Raw genomic sequence first — 22,219 nt, 5'->3', positions numbered from 1 at the left:
GGTATATCCCTGTAACTGGTGCTTCCTGCGGTATATCCTGTAACTGGTGCTTCCTGCGGTATATCCTGTAACTGGTGCTTCCTGCGGTATATCCTGTAACTGGTTCTTCCTGCGGTATATCCTGTAACTGGTTCTTCCTGCGGTATATCCTGTAACTGGTTCTTCCTGCGGTATATCCCTGTAACTGGTACTTCCTGCGGTATATCCTGTAACTGGTACTTCCTACGGTATATCCCTGTAACTGGTACTTCCTACGGTATATCCCTGTAACTGGTGCTTCCAGCGGTATATCCTGTAACTGGTGCTTCCTGCGGTATATCCCTGTAACTGGTGCTTCCTGCGGTATATCCTGTAACTGGTGCTTACTTCGGTATATCCCTGTAACTGGTACTTCCTGCGGTATATCCTGTAACTGGTGCTTCCTGCGGTATATCCTGTAACTGGTGCTTCCTGCGGTATATCCTGTAACTGGTGCTTCCTGCGGTATATCCTGTAACTGGTGCTTCCTGCGGTATATCCCTGTAACTGGTACTTCCTGCGGTGTAGCCCTGTAACTGGTACTTCCTGCGGTATATCGTGTAACTGGTACTTCCTGCGGTATAACCGGTAACTGGTGCTTCCTGCGGTATATCCTGTAACTGGTGCTTCCTGCGGTATATCCTGTAACTGGTTCTTCCTGCGGTATATCCTGTAACTGGTTCTTCCTGCGGTATATCCCTGTAACTGGCACTTCCTGCGGTATATCCCTGTAACTGGTGCTTCCTGCGGTATATCCTGTAACTGGTGCTGCCTGTGGTATATCCTGTAACTGGTGCTTCCTGCGGTATATCCTGTAACTGGTACTTCCTGCGGTATATCCCTGTAACTGGTTCTTCCTGCGGTATATCTCTGTAACTGGTGCTGCCTGTGGTATATCCTGTAACTGGTGCTTCCTGCGGTATATCCTGTAACTGGTACTTCCTGCGGTATATCCTGTAACTGGTGCTTCCTGCGGTATATCCTGTAACTGGTGCTTCCTGCGGTATATCCTGTAACTGGTGCTTCCTGCGGTATATCCTGTAACTGGTGCTTCCTGCGGTATATCCCTGTAACTGGTACTTCCTGCGGTGTAGCCCTGTAACTGGTACTTCCTGCGGTATATCGTGTAACTGGTACTTCCTGCGGTATAACCGGTAACTGGTGCTTCCTGCGGTATATCCTGTAACTGGTGCTTCCTGCGGTATATCCTGTAACTGGTTCTTCCTGCGGTATATCCTGTAACTGGTTCTTCCTGCGGTATATCCCTGTAACTGGCACTTCCTGCGGTATATCCCTGTAACTGGTGCTTCCTGCGGTATATCCTGTAACTGGTGCTGCCTGTGGTATATCCTGTAACTGGTGCTTCCTGCGGTATATCCTGTAACTGGTACTTCCTGCGGTATATCCCTGTAACTGGTTCTTCCTGCGGTATATCTCTGTAACTGGTGCTGCCTGTGGTATATCCTGTAACTGGTGCTTCCTGCGGTATATCCTGTAACTGGTACTTCCTGCGGTATATCCTGTAACTGGTGCTTACTGCGGTATATCCTGTAACGGGTGCTTCCTGCGGTATATCCTGTAACTGGTGCTTCCTGCGGTATATCCCTGTAACTGGTGCTTCCTGCGGTATATCCTGTAACTGGTTCTTCCTGCGGTATATCCCTGTAACTGGTGCTTCCTGCGGTATTTCCCTGTAACTGGTACTTCCTGCGGTATATCCTGTAACTGGTGCTTCCTGCGGTATATCCTGTAACTGGTTCTTCCTGCGGTATATCCCTGTAACTGGCACTTCCTGCGGTATATCCCTGTAACTAGTACTTCCTGTGGTATATCCTGTAACTGGTACTTCCTGCGGTATATCCCTATAACTGGTACTTCCTGCGGTATATCCCTGTAACTGGTGCTTCCTGCGGTATATCCCTGTAACTGGTACTTACTTCGGTATATCCCAGGTGCTTCCTGCGGTATATCCCTTAACTGGTACTTCCTGCGGTATAGCCCTGTAACTGGTACTTCCTGCGGTATAACCTGTAACTGGTGCTTCCTGCGGTATATCCTGTAACTGGTGCTTCCTGCGGTATATCCTGTAACTGGTTCTTCCTGCGGTATATCCTGTAACTGGTACTTCCTGCGGTATATCCCTGTAACTGGTTCTTCCTGCGGTATATCCTGTAACTGGTGCTTCCTGCGGTATATCCTGTAACTGGTACTTCCTGCGGTATATCCCTGTAACTGGTGCTTCCTGTGGTATATCCCTGTAACTGGTGCTTCCTGCTGTATATCCTGTAACTGGTGCTTCCTGCTGTATATCCTGTAACTGGTGCTTCCTGCGGTATATCCCTGTAACTGGTACTTCCTGCGGTATATCCCCGGTGCTTCCTGCGGTATATCCCTGTAACTGGTGCTTCCTGCGGTATATCCTGTAACTGGTGCTTCCTGTGGTATATCCTGTAACTGGTACTTCCTGCGGTATATCCCTGTAACTGGTTCTTCCTGCGGTATATCTCTGTAACTGGTGCTGCCTGCGGTATATCCTGTAACTGGTGCTTCCTGTGGTATATCCTGTAACTGGTACTTCCTGCGGTATATCCTGTAACTGGTGCTTACTTCGGTATATCCCAGGTGCTTCCTGCGGTATATCCCCGGTGCTTCCTGCGGTATATCCTGTAACTGGTGCTTCCTGTGGTATATCCTGTAACTGGTGCTTACTTCGGTATATCCCAGGTGCTTCCTGCGGTATATCCCCGGTGCTTCCTGCGGTATATCCTGTAACTGGTGCTTCCTGTGGTATATCCTGTAACTGGTACTTCCTGCGGTATATCCTGTAACTGGTGCTTCCTGCGGTATATCCTGTAACTGGTGCTTCCTGCGGTATATCCTGTAACTGGTGCTTCCTGCGGTATATCCCTGTAACTTGTGCTTCCTGCGGTATATCCCTGTAACTGGTGTTTCCTGCGGTATATCCTGTAACTTGTGCTTCCTGCGGTATATCCCTGTAACTGGTGTTTCCTGCGGTATATCCTGTAACTTGTGCTTCCTGCGGTATATCCTGTAACTGGTGCTTCCTGCGGTATATCCTGTAACTGGTGCTTCCTGCGGTATATCCTGTAACTGGTGCTTCCTGCGGTATATCCTGTAACTGGTGCTTCCTGCGGTATATCCCTGTAACTGGTGCTTCCTGTGGTATATCCCTGTAACTGGTACTTCCTGCGGAATAACCAGTAACTGGTACTTCCTGCGGTATATCCTGTAACTGGTACTTCCTGCGGTATATCCTGTAACTGGTGCTTCCTGCGGTATATCCTGTAACTGGTGCTTCCTGTGGTATATCCTGTAACTGGTGCTTCCTGCGGTATATCCTGTAACTGGTGCTTCCTGCGGTATATCCCTGTAACTGGTGCTTCCTGTGGTATATCCCTGTAACTGGTACTTCCTGCGGTATAACCAGTAACTGGTACTTCCTGCGGTATATCCTGTAACTGGTACTTCCTGCGGTATATCCTGTAACTGGTGCTTCCTGCGGTATATCCTGTAACTGGTGCTTCCTGTGGTATATCCTGTAACTGGTGCTTCCTGCGGTATATCCTGTAACTGGTGCTTCCTGCGGTATATCCCTGTAACTGGTGCTTCCTGCGGTATATCCCTGTAACTGGTACTTCCTGCGGTATAACCAGTAACTGGTACTTCCTGCGGTATATCCCTGTAACTGGTACTTCCTGCGGTATATCCTGTAACTGGTGCTTCCTGCGGTATATCCCTGTAACTGGTGCTTCCTGCGGTATATCCTGTAACTGGTGCTTCCTGCGGTATATCCTGTAACTGGTACTTCCTGTGGTATATCCCTGTAACTGGTGCCTCCTGCGGTATTTCCTGTAACTGGTACTTCCTGCGGTATAACCAGTAACTGGTGCTTCCTGCGGTATATCCTGTAACTGGTGCTTCCTGCGGTATATCCTGTAACTGGTGCTTCCTGCGGTATATCCTGTAACTGGTTCTTACTGCGGTATATCCCTGTAACTGGTGCTTCCTGCGGTATATCCTGTAACTGGTGCTTCCTGCGGTATATCCCTGTAACTGGTACTTCCTGTGGTATATCCTGTAACTGGTACTTCCTGCGGTATATCCTGTAACTGGTACTTCCTGCGGTATATCCCTGTAACTGGTACTTCCTGCGGTATATCCTGTAACTGGTGCTTCCTGCGGTATATCCTGTAACTGGTGCTTCCTGCGGTATATCCCTGTAACTGGTACTTCCTGCGGTATATCCTGTAACTGGTGCTTCCTGCGGTATATCCTGTAACTGGTGCTTCCTGCGGTATATCCTGTAACTGGTGCTTCCTGCGGTATATCCCTGTAACTGGTGCTTCCTGCGGTATATCCTGTAACTGGTACTTCCTGCGGTATATCCCTGTAACTGGTACTTCCTGCGGTATATCCTGTAACTGGTGCTTGTGTGTAGATCTGGGGGAGGTGTGTGTGCAGATCTGGGGGAGGTGTGTGTGTGCAGATCTGGGGGAGGTGTGTGTGTGCAGATCTGGGGGAGGTGTGTGTGTGCAGATCTGGGGGAGGTGTGTGTGTGCAGATCTGGGGGAGGTGTGTGTGTGCAGATCTGGGGGAGGTGTGTGTGTGCAGATCTGGGGGAGGTGTGTGTGTGTGTGCAGATCTGGGGGAGGTGTGTGTGCAGATCTGGGGGAGGTGTGTGTGTGCAGATCTGGGGGAGGTGTGTGTGCAGATCTGGGGGAGGTGTGTGCAGATCTGGGGGAGGTGTGTGTGTGTAGATCTGGGGGAGGTGTGTGTGTGCAGATCTGGGGGAGGTGTGTGTGTGTAGATCTGGGGGAGGTGTGTGTGTGTGTGTGCAGATCTGGGGGAGGTGTGTGCAGATCTGGGGGAGGTGTGTGTGCAGATCTGGGGGAGGTGTGTGTGTGCAGATCTGGGGGAGGTGTGTGTAGATCTGGGGGAGGTGTGTGTGTGCAGATCTGGGGGAGGTGTGTGTGTGCAGATATGGGGGAGGTGTGTGTGTGTGCAGATCTGGGGGAGGTGTGTGTGTGTAGATCTGGGGGAGGTGTGTGTAGATCTGGGGGAGGTGTGTGTAGATCTGGGGGAGGTGTGTGTAGATCTGGGGGAGGTGTGTGTGTGCAGATCTGGGGGAGGTGTGTGTGTGTGTGTGCAGATCTGGGGGAGGTGTGTGTGCAGATCTGGGGGAGGTGTGTGTGTGCAGATCTGGGGGAGGTGTGTGTGTGTGCAGATCTGGGGGAGGTGTGTGTGTGCAGATCTGGGGGAGGTGTGTGTGTGCAGATCTGGGGGAGGTGTGTGTGTGCAGATCTGGGGGAGGTGTGTGTGTGTGTGTGTGCAGATCTGGGGGAGGTGTGTGTGTGTAGATCTGGGGGAGGTGTGTGTGTAGATCTGGGGGAGGTGTGTGTGTAGATCTGGGGGAGGTGTGTGTGCAGATCTGGGGGAGGTGTGTGTGTGCAGATCTGGGGGAGGTGTGTGTGTGTGTAGATCTGGGGGAGGCGTGTGTGTGTGCAGATCTGGGGGAGGTGTGTGTGTGCAGATCTGGGGGAGGTGTGTGTGCAGATCTGGGGGAGGTGTGTGTGTAGATCTGGGGGAGGTGTGTGTGTGCAGATCTGGGGGAGTTGTGTGTGTGTAGATCTGGGGGAGGTGTGTGTGTGCAGATCTGGGGGAGGTGTGTGTGCAGATCTGGGGGAGGTGTGTGTGCAGATCTGGGGGAGGTGTGTGTGTAGATCTGGGGGAGGTGTGTGTGTAGATCTGGGGGAGGTGTGTGTGTGCAGATCTGGGGGAGGTGTGTGTGCAGATCTGGGGGAGGTGTGTGTGTGCAGATCTGGGGGAGGTGTGTGTGCAGATCTGGGGGAGGTGTGTGTGTGCAGATCTGGGGGAGGTGTGTGCAGATCTGGGGGAGGTGTGTGTGTGCAGATCTGGGGGAGGTGTGTGTGCAGATCTGGGGGAGGTGTGTGTGTGCAGATCTGGGGGAGGTGTGTGTGCAGATCTGGGGGAGGTGTATCTGGGGGAGATGTGTGTGTGCAGATCTGGGGGAGGTGTGTGTGCAGATCTGGGGGAGGTGTATCTGGGGGAGGTGTGTGTGTGCAGATCTGGGGGAGGTGTGTGTGCAGATCTGGGGGAGATGTGTGTGCAGATCTGGGGGAGGTGTGTGTGTGTGTGTGTGTGCAGATCTGGGGGAGGTGTATCTGGGGGAGGTGTGTGTGTGCAGATCTGGGGGAGGTGTGTGTGCAGATCTGGGGGAGATGTGTGTGTGCAGATCTGGGGGAGGTGTATCTGGGGGAGATGTGTGTGCAGATCTGGGGGAGGTGTATCTGGGGGAGGTGTGTGTGTAGATCTGGGGGAGGTGTGTGTGCAGATCTGGGGGAGGTGTGTGTGCAGATCTGGGGGAGGTGTGTGTGTGTGTGTGTGTGCAGATCTGGGGGAGGTGTATCTGGGGGAGATGTGTGTGCAGATCTGGGGGAGGTGTATCTGGGGGAGGTGTGTGTGCAGATCTGGGGGAGGTGTGTGTGCAGATCTGGGGGAGGTGTGTGTGCAGATCTGGGGGAGGTGTGTGTGCAGATCTGGGGGAGGTGTATATGGGGGAGATGTGTGTGCAGATCTGGGGGAGGTGTATCTGGGGGAGGTGTGTGTGCAGATCTGGGGGAGGTGTGTGTGCAGATCTGGGGGAGGTGTGTGTGCAGATCTGGGGGAGGTGTGTGTGCAGATCTGGGGGAGGTGTATCTGGGGGAGGTGTATCTGGGGGAGATGTGTGTGCAGATCTGGGGGAGGTGTATCTGGGGGAGGTGTATCTGGGGGAGATGTGTGTGCAGATCTGGGGGAGGTGTATCTGGGGGAGGTGTGTGTGTAGATCTGGGGGAGGTGTGTGCGCACGCAGGGGGATTATGCGGAGGGTCCTTCCTTCTGCTGCGTTGCCATGACTATGCAGCGTTGTTACGCCGTGACATCACCATGCTGCAGGAAGAGGTGCCCTGCGCCCCAAAATGTACAGTATGGGTGCCCAGTTGTGCGGACAAGTAGTGATGGGGTCATCGTTTCACCAGCAGACACGCGCCGGTCAGCCCTGACTGCTCGTCACCCCGGAGCGCTCGGTATTTTAGGACGGTTATATTTCCAAGGCTCGAGCCGGATTTTGCAGCGATTTGCGCAGTAATTCCGGTCACCATTTGGCTGCCCAGGGATCTTACTTCTACACCTGCACCCCTAGAGACACAGACACACAGACCCCCCCCCCACGCTGACCCCTCGCTGCATGGCCAGTAACATGCTGACCCCTCGCTGCATGGCCAGTAACACGCTGAGCCCTCGCTGCATGGCCAGTAACACGCTGAGCCCTCGCTGCATGGCCAGTAACACGCTGAGCCCTCGCTGCATGGCCAGTAACACGCTGAGCCCTCGCTGCATGGCCAGTAACACGCTGAGCCCTCGCTGCATGGCCAGTAACACGCTGAGCCCTCGCTGCATGGCCAGTAACACGCTGAGCCCTCGCTGCATGGCCAGTAACACGCTGAGCCCTCGCTGCATGGCCAGTAACACGCTGAGCCCTCGCTGCATGGCCAGTAACACGCTGAGCCCTCGCTGCATGGCCAGTAACACGCTGAGCCCTCGCTGCATGGCCAGTAACACGCTGAGCCCTCGCTGCATGGCCAGTAACACGCTGAGCCCTCGCTGCATGGCCAGTAACACGCTGAGCCCTCGCTGCATGGACAGTAACACGCTGAGCCCTCGCTGCATGGCCAGTAACACGCTGAGCCCTCGCTGCATGGACAGTAACACGCTGAGCCCTCGCTGCATGGCCAGTAACACGCTGAGCCCTCGCTGCATGGACAGTAACACGCTGAGGCCTCGCTGCATGGACAGTAACACGCTGAGCCCTCGCTGCATGGACAGTAACACGCTGAGCCCTCGCTGCATGGCCAGTAACACGCTGAGCCCTCGCTGCATGGCCAGTAACACGCTGAGCCCTCGCTGCATGGACAGTAACACGCTGAGCCCTCGCTGCATGGACAGTAACACGCTGAGCCCTCGCTGCATGGCCAGTAACACGCTGAGCCCTCGCTGCATGGACAGTAACACGCTGAGCCCTCGCTGCATGGCCAGTAACACGCTGAGCCCTCGCTGCATGGCCAGTAACACGCTGAGCCCTCGCTGCATGGCCAGTAACACGCTGAGCCCTCGCTGCATGGCCAGTAACACGCTGAGCCCTCGCTGCATGGCCAGTAACACGCTGAGCCCTCGCTGCATGGCCAGTAACACGCTGAGCCCTCGCTGCATGGACAGTAACACGCTGAGCCCTCGCTGCATGGCCAGTAACACGCTGAGCCCTCGCTGCATGGACAGTAACACGCTGAGCCCTCGCTGCATGGCCAGTAACACGCTGAGCCCTCGCTGCATGGCCAGTAACACGCTGAGCCCTCGCTGCATGGCCAGTAACACGCTGAGCCCTCGCTGCATGGACAGTAACACGCTGAGCCCTCGCTGCATGGACAGTAACACGCTGAGCCCTCGCTGCATGGCTTCATTGACAGTAACGCTACACACAATGGGCCCTCGCTGCATGGAACACGCTGGGCCCTCACTGCATGGAACATGCTGCCCTCGCTGCATGGAAACGCTGAGCCCTTGCTGCATGGAACACGCTGAGCCCTCGCTGCATGGAAACGCTGAGCCCTTGCTGCATGGCTGCATGGAACACGCGGAGCATGCACATTCTTGCAGGCTGCAGAGGTGTTTCCCAGAATGTAGATAAATTCGCAACTCATTTTAATAATAATAAATATTTCACATGGGCACAGAAAAACAAGCAGCGACGTTTCCCTAAAGTACAACAGCAATTACTGATAATTAAGCAACATTCACGGCGCCCCCATCGCTTGCAGACATTTCCCTGAATCAACGGCAGAATTCCAGTTAAAACCCCCAAGCAAAGTAAGCGAATCGCGTGGGATCAGAGCACGGCCTCTCCGGAGCGAATCGCGTGGGATCAGAGCGCGGCCTCTCCGGAGCGAATCACGTGGGATCAGAGTGCGGCCTCTCCGGAGCGAATCGCGTGGGATCAGAGCGCGGCGGCTTCAGACTTCGCAATACAACAAGCGCAGAATGTCACTCACAACGGGCGATGATGATATATACATACAATTCATTTGACAAGTTACGGGTACATGAAATAGATGCAGGCCTGTCACCCACCCCGTGCCACGAACCCCCACACTCGTCCCCAGCGCCTTAACCCCTTGGCTGCCAAAGCGGTCTGCAACGCACGGCAATCTCTAGTATTATGCAGTATTCTAACCCGGCAGGAAGTCCGCACTCTGCAGGGTTAAAGCGCTTGTATTTCATTGCACAACGCCCCAGAACAGCGACGGTTAACTCCTGGGCCGAGGGAGGAGGCGACGCTGCAGGTCGCTGCATAATGGGGCACACAGGGAATGTGTGAGAAGGCTCTGAAGTTGCAGCGGTACAGATCTGTCTCCCCACAGCCGGGGACGGTGTGAGGGGGGGGCACGTACAGACAGGGACGTGTGAGGGGGCACATAGAGATAGGGACGGTGTCGTGGGGGGGGGGGGGTGGGGAGACAGGGACGGTGTGTTGGTGGGGGGGAGACAGGGACGGTGTGGTGTGGGGGGGAGACAGGGACGGTGTGGTGGGGGGGAGACAGGGACGGTGTGGTGTGGGGGGGAGACAGGGACGGTGTGGGGGGGAGACAGGGACGGTGTGGTGTGGGGGGGAGACAGGGACGGTGTGGTGGGGGGGAGACAGGGACGGTGTGGTGTGGGGGGGAGACAGGGACGGTGTGGTGTGGGGGGGAGACAGGGACGGTGTGGTGTGGGGGGGGAGACAGGGACGGTGTGGTGGGGGGGAGACAGGGACGGTGTGGTGGGGGGGGAGACAGGGACGGTGTGGTGGGGAGGGAGACAGGGACGGTGTGGTGGGGGGGAGACAGGGACGGTGTGGTGGTGGGGGGGAGACAGGGACGGTGTGGTGGGGGGGAGACAGGGATGGTGTGGTGGGGGGGAGACAGGGACGGTGTGGTGGGGGGGGGGGAGCAGACAGGGCTCAGGATGGGCGGTGCAAGTTTAGGTGCCGGGTAACGCGGGGCTGAGCGGGGCGGCGACCCCAGAGAGAGAAAGGAGGAGAAAGGTCATTTGGAGGAAGAGGCAGGTGTCCAAAGTTCAACTGCTAGCGGGGATCCGGGGGTCCTCGGGTGCTGGTGTCCATTCCTTGCTGAGCCGCACAATCTCCTGGGAGAGAACCTCCAGATCCTGCAGAGAGAGAGGCCATGTAATAAGAGGGGGGGTCTCAGAGAGGCCATGTAATAAGAGGGGGGGGTCTCAGAAAGGCCATGTAATAAGAGGGGGGGTCTCAGAGAGGTAATAAGAGGGGGGGTCTCAGAAAGGCCATGTAATAAGAGGGGGTGTCTCAGAGAGGCCATGTAATAAGAGGGGGGGGTCTCAGAAAGGCCATGTAATAAGAGGGGGGGTCTCAGAGAGGCCATGTAATAAGAGGGGGGGGTCTCAGAAAGGCCATGTAATAAGAGGGGGGGGGTCTCAGAGAGGCCATGTAATAAGAGGGGGGGGGTCTCAGAAAGGCCATGTAATAAGAGGGGGGGGTCTCAGAGAGGTAATAAGAGGGGGGGGGGGTCTCAGAAAGGCCATGTAATAAGAGGGGGTGTCTCAGAGAGGCCATGTAATAAGAGGGGGTGTCTCAGAGAGGCCATGTAATAAGAGGGGGGGGGGTCTCAGAAAGGCCATGTAATAAGAGGGGGGGGGGTCTCAGAGAGGCCATGTAATAAGAGGGGGGGTCTCAGGAAGGCCATGTAATAAGAGGGGGGGGTCTCAGAGAGGCCATGTAATAAGAGGGGGGGGTCTCAGAGAGGCCATGTAATAAGAGGGGACAGGCTGCGTGTCCCTGTGTGTGTGTGCAGTGACAGGAGGGGACAGGCTGCGTGTCCCTGTGTGTGTGCAGTGACAGGAGGAGACAGGCTGCGTGTCCCTGTGTGTGTGTGCAGTGACAGGAGGGGACAGGCTGCGTGTCCCTGTGTGTGTGCAGTGACAGGAGGAGACAGGCTGCGTGTCCCTGTGTGTGTGTGCAGTGACAGGAGGGGACAGGCTGCGTGTCCCTGTGTGTGTGCAGTGACAGGAGAGGACAGGCTGCGTGTCCCTGTGTGTGTGTGCAGTGACAGGAGGGGACAGGCTGTGTGTGTGTGTGCAGTGACAGGAGGGGACAGGCTGCGTGTCCCTGTGTGTGTGTGCAGTGACAGGAGGGGACAGGCTGCGTGTCCCTGTGTGTGTGTGCAGTGACAGGAGGAGCATAAAGGGGAAACAAAGAACACAAAGATGCTCTAAGTGTGGAGGTTATTGAAATCAGTGAATGTGATGGTGCAGTCTTGGCTCTTTTAGAAGAGATAATCATGCTGTGTACAGGGGACATGGTTCCCTCCCCAACAGATGAGGTGTGCGGCTGTGTACAGGGGACATGGTTCCCTCCCCAACAGATGAGGTGTGCGGCTGTGTACAGGGGACATGGTTCCCTCCCCAACAGATGAGATGTGCGGCTGTGTACAGGGGACATGGTTCTCTCCCCAACAGATGAGGTGTGCGGCTGTGTACAGGGGGACATGGTTCTCTCCCCAACAGATGAGGTGTGCGGCTGTGTACAGGGGGACATGGTTCTCTCCCCAACAGATGAGATGTGCGGCTGTGTACAGGGGACATGGTTCTCTCCCCAACAGATGAGGTGTGCGGCTGTGTACAGGGGACATGGTTCTCTCCCCAACAGATGAGGTGTGCGGCTGTGTACAGGGGACATGGTTCCCTCCCCAACAGATGAGGTGTGCGGCTGTGTACAGGGGACATGGTTCCCTCCCCAACAGATGAGGTGTGCGGCTGTGTACAGGGGACATGGTTCCCTCCCCAACAGATGAGGTGTGCGGCTGTGTACAGGGGGACATGGTTCCCTCCCCAACAGATGAGGTGTGCGGCTGTGTACAGGGGGACATGGTTCCCTCCCCAACAGATGAGGTGTGCGGCTGTGTACAGGGGGACATGGTTCCCTCCCCAACAGATGAGGTGTGCGGCTGTGTACAGGGGACATGGTTCCCTCCCCAACAGATGAGGTGTGCGGCTGTGTACAGGGGGACATGGCTCCCTCCCCAACAGATGAGGTGTGCGGCTGTGTACAGGGGACATGGTTCTCTCCCCAACAGATGAGGTGTGCGGCTGTGTACAGGGGGACATGGTTCTCTCCCCAACAGATGAGGTGTGCGGTTGTGTACAGGGGGACATGGTTCTCTGCCCAACAGATGAGGTGTGCGGCTGTGTACAGGGGACATGGTTCCCTCCCCAACAGATGAGGTGTGCGGCTGTGTACAGGGGGACATGGTTCCCTCCCCAACAGATGAGGTGTGCGGCTGTGTACAGGGGGACATGGTTCCCTCCCCAACAGATGAGGTGTGCGGCTGTGTACAGGGGGACATGGTTCCCTCCCCAACAGATGAGGTGTGCGGCTGTGTACAGGGGACATGGTTCCCTCCCCAACAGATGAGGTGTGCGGCTGTGTACAGCGGGACATGGTTCCCTCCCCAACAGATGAGATGTGCGGCTGTGTACAGGGGGACATGGTTCCCTCCCCAACAGATGAGGTGTGCGGCTGTGTACAGGGGGACATGGTTCCCTCCCCAACAGATGAGATGTGCGGCTGTGTACAGGGGGACATGGTTCCCTCCCCAACAGATGAGGTGTGCGGCTGTGTACAGGGGACATGGTTCTCTCCCCAACAGATGAGGTGTGCGGCTGTGTACAGGGGACATGGTTCCCTCCCCAACAGATGAGGTGTGCGGCTGTGTACAGGGGGACATGGTTCTCTGCCCAACAGATGAGGTGTGCGGCTGTGTACAGGGGGACATGGTTCTCTCCCCAACAGATGAGGTGTGCGGCTGTGTACAGGGGACATGGTTCCCTCCCCAACAGATGAGGTGTGCGGCTGTGTACAGGGGACATGGTTCTCTGCCCAACAGATGAGGTGTGCGGCTGTGTACAGGGGGACATGGTTCCCTCCCCAACAGATGAGGTGTGCGGCTGTGTACAGGGGAACATGGTTCCCTCCCCAACAGATGAGGTGTGCGGCTGTGTACAGGGGAACATGGTTCCCTCCCCAACAGATGAGGTGTGCGGCTGTGTACAGGGGGGACATGGTTCTCTCCCCAACAGATGAGGTGTGCGGCTGTGTACAGGGGAACATGGTTCTCTGCCCAACAGATGAGGTGTGCGGCTGTGTACAGGGGGACATGGTTCCCTCCCCAACAGATGAGGTGTGCGGCTGTGTACAGGGGACATGGTTCTCTCCCCAACAGATGAGGTGTGCGGCTGTGTACAGGGGGACATGGTTCTCTGCCCAACAGATGAGGTGTGCGGCTGTGTACAGGGGGACATGGTTCCCTCCCCAACAGATGAGGTGTGCGGCTGTGTACAGGGGGACATGGCTCCCTCCCCAACAGATGAGATGTGCGGCTGTGTACAGGGGACATGGTTCTCTGCCCAACAGATGAGGTGTGCGGCTGTGTACAGGGGGACATGGTTCCCTCCCCAACAGATGAGGTGTGCGGCTGTGTACAGGGGACATGGTTCTCTCCCCAACAGATGAGGTGTGCGGCTGTGTACAGGGGGACATGGTTCCCTCCCCAACAGATGAGGTGTGCGGCTGTGTACAGGGGAACATGGTTCTCTGCCCAACAGATGAGGTGTGCGGCTGTGTACAGGGGGACATGGTTCCCTCCCCAACAGATGAGGTGTGCGGTTGTGTACAGGGGGACATGGTTCTCTGCCCAACAGATGAGGTGTGCGGCTGTGTACAGGGGGACATGGTTCTCTGCCCAACAGATGAGGTGTGCGGCTGTGTACAGGGGGACATGGTTCTCTCCCCAACAGATGAGGTGTGCGGCTGTGTACAGGGTACATGGTTCTCTCCCCAACAGATGAGGTGTGCGGCTGTGTACAGGGGGACATGGTTCTCTGCCCAACAGATGAGGTGTGCGGCTGTGTACAGGGGGACATGGTTCTCTCCCCAACAGATGAGGTGTGCGGCTGTGTACAGGGTACATGGTTCTCTGCCCAACAGATGAGGTGTGCGGCTGTGTACAGGGGGACATGGTTCTCTGCCCAACAGATGAGGTGTGCGGCTGTGTACAGGGGGACATGGTTCTCTCCCCAACAGATGAGGTGTGCGGCTGTGTACAGGGGACATGGTTCCCTCCCCAACAGATGAGGTGTGCGGATGTGTACAGGGGACATGGTTCCCTCCCCAACAGATGAGGTGTGCGGCTGTGTACAGGGGGACATGGTTCCCTCCCCAACAGATGAGGTGTGCGGCTGTGTACAGGGGGACATGGTTCCCTCCCCAACAGATGAGGTGTGCGGCTGTGTACAGGGGGACATGGTTCCCTCCCCAACAGATGAGGTGTGCGGCTGTGTACAGGGGACATGGTTCCCTCCCCAACAGATGAGGTGTGCGGCTGTGTACAGGGGGACATGGTTCCCTCCCCAACAGATGAGGTGTGCGGCTGTGTACAGGGGGACATGGCTCCCTCCCCAACAGATGAGGTGTGCGGCTGTGTACAGGGGGACATGGTTCCCTCCCCAACAGATGAGGTGTGCGGTTGTGTACAGGGGGACATGGTTCCCTCCCCAACAGATGAGGTGTGCGGCTGTGTACAGGGGGACATGGTTCCCTCCCCAACAGATGAGGTGTGCGGCTGTGTACAGGGGGACATGGTTCCCTCCCCAACAGATGAGGTGTGCGGCTGTGTACAGGGGGACATGGCTCCCTCCCCAACAGATGAGGTGTGCGGCTGTGTACAGGGGGACATGGTTCCCTCCCCAACAGATGAGGTGTGCGGCTGTGTACAGGGGGACATGGTTCCCTCCCCAACAGATGAGGTGTGCGGCTGTGTACAGGGGGACATGGTTCTCTGCCCAACAGATGAGGTGTGCGGCTGTGTACAGGGGGACATGGTTCTCTCCCCAACAGATGAGATGTGCGGCTGTGTACAGGGGACATGGTTCTCTCCCCAACAGATGAGGTGTGCGGCTGTGTACAGGGGGACATGGTTCCCTCCCCAACAGATGAGGTGTGCGGCTGTGTACAGCGGGACATGGTTCCCTCCCCAACAGATGAGGTGTGCGGCTGTGTACAGGGGGACATGGTTCCCTCCCCAACAGATGAGATGTGCGGCTGTGTACAGGGGGACATGGTTCTCCCCCCAACAGATGAGATGTGCGGCTGTGTACAGGGGACATGGTTCTCTCCCCAACAGATGAGGTGTGCGGCTGTGTACAGCGGGACATGGTTCCCTCCCCAACAGATGAGGTGTGCGGCTGTGTACAGGGGGACATGGTTCCCTCCCCAACAGATGAGGTGTGCGGCTGTGTACAGGGGACATGGTTCTCTCCCCAACAGATGAGGTGTGCGGCTGTGTACAGGGGGACATGGCTCCCTCCCCAACAGATGAGATGTGCGGCTGTGTACAGGGGACATGGTTCCCTCCCCAACAGATGAGATGTGCGGCTGTGTACAGGGGACATGGTTCTATGCCCAACAGATGAGGTGTGCGGCTGTGTACAGGGGGACATGGTTCCCTCCCCAACAGATGAGGTGTGCGGCTGTGTACAGGGGACATGGTTCTCTGCCCAACAGATGAGGTGTGCGGCTGTGTACAGGGGACATGGTTCTCTCCCCAACAGATGAGGTGTGCGGCTGTGTACAGGGGACATGGTTCTCTGCCCAACAGATGAGGTGTGCGGCTGTGTACAGGGGACATGGTTCCCTCCCCAACAGATGAGGTGTGCGGCTGTGTACAGGGGGGACATGGTTCCCTCCCCAACAGATGAGGTGTGCGGCTGTGTACAGGGGACATGGTTCTCTCCCCAACAGATGAGGTGTGCGGCTGTGTACAGGGGGACATGGTTCTCTGCCCAACAGATGAGGTGTGCGGCTGTGTACAGGGGACATGGTTCTCTCCCCAACAGATGAGATGTGCGGCTGTGTACAGGGGGACATGGTTCCCTCCCCAACAGATGAGGTGTGCGGCTGTGTACAGGGGGACATGGCTCCCTCCCCAACAGATGAGATGTGCGGCTGTGTACAGGGGACATGGTTCTCTCCCCAACAGATGAGGTGTGCGGCTGTGTACAGGGGGACATGGTTCCCTTCCCAACAGATGAGGTGTGCGGCTGTGTACAGGGGACATGGTTCCCTCCCCAACAGATGAGGTGTGCGTCTGTGTACAGGGGGACATGGTTCCCTCCCCAACAGATGAGGTGTGCGGCTGTGTACAGGGGAACATGGTTCTCTGCCCAACAGATGAGGTGTGCGGCTGTGTACAGGGGGACATGGTTCCCTCCCCAACAGATGAGGTGTGCGGTTGTGTACAGGGGGACATGGTTCTCTGCCCAACAGATGAGGTGTGCGGCTGTGTACAGGGGGACATGGTTCTCTGCCCAACAGATGAGGTGTGCGGCTGTGTACAGGGGGACATGGTTCTCTCCCCAACAGATGAGGTGTGCGGCTGTGTACAGGGTACATGGTTCTCTGCCCAACAGATGAGGTGTGCGGCTGTGTACAGGGGGACATGGTTCTCTGCCCAACAGATGAGGTGTGCGGCTGTGTACAGGGGGACATGGTTCTCTCCCCAACAGATGAGGTGTGCGGCTGTGTACAGCGGGACATGGTTCCCTCCCCAACAGATGAGGTGTGCGGCTGTGTACAGGGGACATGGTTCTCTGCCCAACAGATGAGGTGTGCGGCTGTGTACAGGGGAACATGGTTCTCTGCCCAACAGATGAGGTGTGCGGCTGTGTACAGGGGACATGGTTCTCTGCCCAACAGATGAGGTGTGCGGCTGTGTACAGGGGACATGGTTCTCTCCCCAACAGATGAGATGTGCGGCTGTGTACAGGGGGACATGGTTCTCTGCCCAACAGATGAGGTGTGCGGCTGTGTACAGGGGGACATGGTTCTCTGCCCAACAGATGAGGTGTGCGGCTGTGTACAGGGGGACATGGTTCTCTGCCCAACAGATGAGGTGTGCGGCTGTGTACAGGGGAACATGGTTCCCTCCCAAACAGATGAGGTGTGCGGCTGTGTACAGGGGAACATGGTTCTCTGCCCAACAGATGAGGTGTGCGGCTGTGTACAGGGGGGACATGGTTCCCTCCCCAACAGATGAGGTGTGCGGCTGTGTACAGGGGGACATGGTTCTCTGCCCAACAGATGAGGTGTGCGGCTGTGTACAGGGGGACATGGTTCTCTGCCCAACAGATGAGGTGTGCGGCTGTGTACAGGGGAACATGGTTCTCTCCCCAACAGATGAGGTGTGCGGCTGTGTACAGGGGGACATGGTTCTCTGCCCAACAGATGAGGTGTGCGGCTGTGTACAGGGGGGACATGGTTCTCTGCCCAACAGATGAGGTGTGCGGCTGTGTACAGGGGGACATGGTTCCCTCCCCAACAGATGAGGTGTGCGGCTGTGTACAGGGGGACATGGTTCCCTCCCCAACAGATGAGGTGTGCGGCTGTGTACAGGGGGACATGGTTCTCTCCCCAACAGATGAGGTGTGCGGCTGTGTACAGGGGGACATGGTTCTCTCCCCAACAGATGAGGTGTGCGGGTGTGTACAGGGGGACATGGTTCTCTCCCCAACAGATGAGGTGTGCGGCTGTGTACAAGGGGACATGGTTCTCTCCCCAACAGATGAGGTGTGCGGCTGTGTACAGGGGGACATGGTTCTCTCCCCAACAGATGAGGTGTGCGGCTGTGTACAGGGGGACATGGTTCTCTGCCCAACAGATGAGGTGTGCGGCTGTGTACAGGGGACATGGTTCTCTCCCCAACAGATGAGGTGTGCGGCTGTGTACAGGGGGACATGGTTCCCTCCCAACAGATGAGGTGTGCGTCTGTGTACAGGGGGACATGGTTCCCTCCCCAACAGATGAGGTGTGCGGCTGTGTACAGGGGAACATGGTTCTCTGCCCAACAGATGAGGTGTGCGGCTGTGTACAGGGGGACATGGTTCCCTCCCCAACAGATGAGGTGTGCGGTTGTGTACAGGGGGACATGGTTCTCTCCCCAACAGATGAGGTGTGCGGCTGTGTACAGGGGGACATGGTTCTCTCCCCAACAGATGAGGTGTGCGGCTGTGTACAGGGGACATGGTTCTCTCCCCAACAGATGAGGTGTGCGGCTGTGTACAGGGGGACATGGTTCTCTCCCCAACAGATGAGGTGTGCGGCTGTGTACAGGGGAACATGGTTCTCTCCCCAACAGATGAGGTGTGCGGCTGTGTACAGGGGACATGGTTCCCTCCCCAACAGATGAGGTGTGCGGCTGTGTACAGCGGGACATGGTTCCCTCCCCAACAGATGAGGTGTGCGGCTGTGTACAGGGGACATGGTTCTCTGCCCAACAGATGAGGTGTGCGGCTGTGTACAGGGGAACATGGTTCTCTGCCCAACAGATGAGGTGTGCGGCTGTGTACAGGGGACATGGTTCTCTCCCCAACAGATGAGGTGTGCGGCTGTGTACAGGGGACATGGTTCTCTCCCCAACAGATAAGGTGTGCGGCTGTGTACAGGGGACATGGTTCTCTGCCCAACAGATGAGGTGTGCGGCTGTGTACAGCGGGACATGGTTCCCTCCCCAACAGATGAGGTGTGCGGCTGTGTACAGGGACATGGTTCCCTCCCCAACAGATGAGGTGTGCGGCTTGTGTACAGCGGGACATGGTTCCCTCCCCAACAGATGAGGTGTGCGGCTGTGTACAGCGGGACATGGTTCCCTCCCCAACAGATGAGGTGTGCGGCTGTGTACAGGGGACATGGTTCTCTGCCCAACAGATGAGGTGTGCGGCTGTGTACAGGGGACATGGTTCTCTCCCCAACAGATGAGGTGTGCGGCTGTGTACAGGGGACATGGTTCTCTCCCCAACAGATGAGGTGTGCGGCTGTGTACAGGGGAACATGGTTCCCTCCCCAACAGATGAGGTGTGCGGTTGTGTACAGGGGGACATGGTTCTCTCCCCAACAGATGAGGTGTGCGGCTGTGTACAGGGGGACATGGTTCTCTGCCCAACAGATGATTATATCTTCTAAAAGAGCCAAGACTGCACCATCACATTCACTGATTTCAATACCCTCCACACTTAGAGCATCTTTGTGTTCTTTGCTTCCCCTTTATGCTCCTCCTGGAATCTGCGAATCCAATCCTACACCTCGGGGACAAGTGAAGACAAACCCCAGCAGAGGGGCTGAGCAGGGGGTTCAAACGTATTTTGTCTGTATTTCACATTGCACTATTATATCATTTATTTCACTTATATGTATGCACAGCTGACATACACTTATTATTTCCACTGTTAAGTAAGGATCACTAACTACGTTTTTTGTGCCTATTTATCACTTTGTATCAGTACAGTGACAGGAGGGGACAGGCTGCGTGTCCCTGTGTGTGTGCGCAGTGACAGGAGGGGACAGGCTGCGTGTCCCTGTGTGTGTGCGCAGTGACAGGAGGGGACAGGCTGTGTGTCCCTGTGTGTGTGCGCAGTGACAGGAGGGGACAAGCTGTGTGTCCCTGTGTGTGTGCAGTGACTGGAGGGGACAAGCCGTATATACAGGAGGGGACAGGCTGCATGTCCCTGTTTGTGTGTGCAGTGACAGGAGGGGACAGGCTGCGTGTCCCTGTGTGTGTGCAGTGACTGGAGGGGACAAGCCGTATATACAGGAGGGGACAGGCTGCATGTCCCTGTGTGTGTGTGCAGTGACAGGAGGGGACAGGCTGTGTGTCCCTGTGTGTGTGCAGTGACTGGAGGGGACAAGCCGTATATACAGGAGGGGACAGGCTGCATGTCCCTGTGTGTGTGTGCAGTGACAGGAGTTGACAGGCTGCGTATCCCTGTGTGTGTGCAGTGACAGGAGGGGACAGGCTGCGTGTCCCTGTGTGTGTGTGTGTGTGTGCAGTGACAGGAGGGGACAGGCTGCGTATCCCTGTGTGTGTGCAGTGACAGGAGGGGACAGGCTGCGTGTCCCTGTGTGTGTGTGTGCAGTGACAGGAGGGGACAGGCTGCGTGTCCCTGTGTGTGTGCAGTGACAGGAGGGGACAAGCGGTATATACAGGAGGGGAGGTGCTATATACAGGATGGAATCACACAGCATCACCCTCACTAGACGCCGGGATTGATGTATTATTCAGAGACCTGCACTGTGCCAAGTCCCAGCGGTCTGACATACTTCCCAGAAACATGCAGGACCAGCACAGGAGGATCTGTGTGCGCGTGCGTATCTGCGTGTGCGTATCTGTGCGCGCGTGCGTGTATCTGCGTGCGCGCGTGCGTGTATCTGCGTGCGCGCGTGCGTGTATCTGCGTGCGCGCGTGTATCTGCGTGCGCGCGTGCGTGTATCTGCGTGCGCGCGTGCGTGTATCTGCGTGCGCGCGTGCGTGTATCTGCGTGCGCGCGTGCGTGTATCTGCGTGCGCGCGTGCGTGTATCTGCGTGCGCGCGTGCGGGTATATGTGTGCGCGCGTGCGGGTATCTGTGTGCGCGCGTGCGGGTATCTGTGTGCGCGCGTGCGTGTATCTGTGTGCGCGCGTGCGTGTATGTGTGTGAGCGCGTGCGTGTATATGTGCGCGCGTGCGTGTATCTGTGCGCGCGTGCGTGTATCTGTGCGCGCGCGTGCGTATATCTGTGTGCGCGCGTGCGTATATCACGGAGCCTGACATGTTACATGCAGAGATCACGGCTATTTCATGCAAACCAAGACCTCCCCACTCACAGCGCTCTAACTCTGGGACTAGACTGCTCACAGAGAGAGCGCTCTAACTCTGGGACTGGACTGCTCACAGAGAGAGCGCTCTGACTCTGGGTCTGGACTGCTCACAGAGAGAGCGCTCTGACTCTGGACTGGACTGCTCACAGAGAGAGCGCTCTAACTCTGGGACTGGACTGCTCACAGAGAGAGCGCTCTGACTCTGGGTCTGGACTGCTCACAGAGAGAGCGCTCTGACTCTGGGACTGGACTGCTCACAGAGAGAGCGCTCTAACTCTGGGACTGGACTGCTCACAGAGAGAGCGCTCTAACTCTGGGACTGGACTGCTCACAGAGAGAGCGCTCTAACACTGGGACTGGACTGCTCACAGAGAGAGCGCTCTAACTCTGGGACTGGACTGCTCACAGAGAGAGCGCTCTAACTCTGGGACTGGACTGCTCACAGCGAGCGCTCTAACTCTGGGACTGGACTGCTCACAGAGAGAGCGCTCTGACTGTGGGACTAGACTGCTCACAGAGAGAGCGCTCTGACTGTGGGACTAGACTGCTCACAGATAGAGCGCTCTAACTCTGGGACTGGACTGCTCACAGAGAGAGCGCTCTAACTCTTGGACTGGACTGCTCACAGAGAGAGCGCTCTAACTCTGGGAAGGGAGGAGGGGGGGGTGGGGGTGGAGGGGGAGGGAGGGGAAAGGGTGGGGGAAGAGAAATCTATTAGCCAGAGATGAGATCTGTTCAACATGAGGGATTCCGTACTGACTATAAGACGCGGACCCATCTCAGCAAATACTGGCGCGCTCAGAAAACACGCTCATTACAAGACTCTACAGGGGAGAGAGAGGGGAGGGGGGTGGAGAGAGAGGGGAGGGGGGTGGAGAGAGAGGGGAGGGGGGGGAGAGAGAGGGGAGGGGGGGGAGAGAGAGGGGAGGGGGGGGAGAGAGAGGGGAGGGGGGGAGAGAGGGGAGGGGGGGAGAGAGAGGGGAGGGGGGGAGAGAGAGGGGAGGGGGGGAGAGAGAGGGGAGGGGGGGAGAGAGAGGGAGAGGGGGGGAGAGAGGGGAGGGCGGGGAGAGAGAGGGGAGGGCGGGGAGAGAGAGGGGAGGGCGGGGAGAGAGAGGGGAGGGGGGGGAGAGAGAGGGGAGGGGGGGAGAGAGAGGGGGAGGGGGGGGGAGAGAGAGGGGAGGGGGGGGGAGAGAGAGGGGAGGGGGGGGGGGAGAGAGGGGAGGGGGTGGAGAGAGAGGGGAGGGGGTGGAGAGAGAGGGGAGGGGGGTGGAGAGAGAGGGGAGGGGGGTGGATAGAGAGGGGAGGGGGGGGGAGAGAGAGGGGAGGGGGGGAGAGAGAGGGGAGGGGGGGAGAGAGAGAGGGAGGGGGGAGA

The 22,219-nt window shown here is 57.0% G+C and overlaps 1 protein-coding gene across 1 annotated transcript in view; it reads right to left on the bottom strand.

The window, feature by feature from the left end:
- Positions 1 to 19,227: 19,227 nt before the first annotated feature.
- GRIPAP1 (GRIP1 associated protein 1) overlaps positions 19,228 to 22,219 on the bottom strand; it is a gene marked incomplete at its 5' end in the record, with an annotated part of 71,347 nt that continues 68,355 nt past the window's right edge. Inside the window, one exon of the mRNA XM_075579510.1 lies at positions 19,228 to 19,276. Within this exon, the coding sequence (XP_075435625.1) occupies positions 19,228 to 19,276 (49 nt within the window). The remainder of the gene's footprint in view (positions 19,277 to 22,219) is intronic.

The sequence above is a fragment of the Ascaphus truei genome, chromosome 21 (genome assembly GCF_040206685.1).
Source record: "Ascaphus truei isolate aAscTru1 chromosome 21, aAscTru1.hap1, whole genome shotgun sequence".
In the NCBI taxonomy this organism is placed as follows: Eukaryota; Metazoa; Chordata; class Amphibia; order Anura; family Ascaphidae; genus Ascaphus; species Ascaphus truei.
This window is presented reverse-complemented; position numbering and strand designations above follow the sequence as displayed.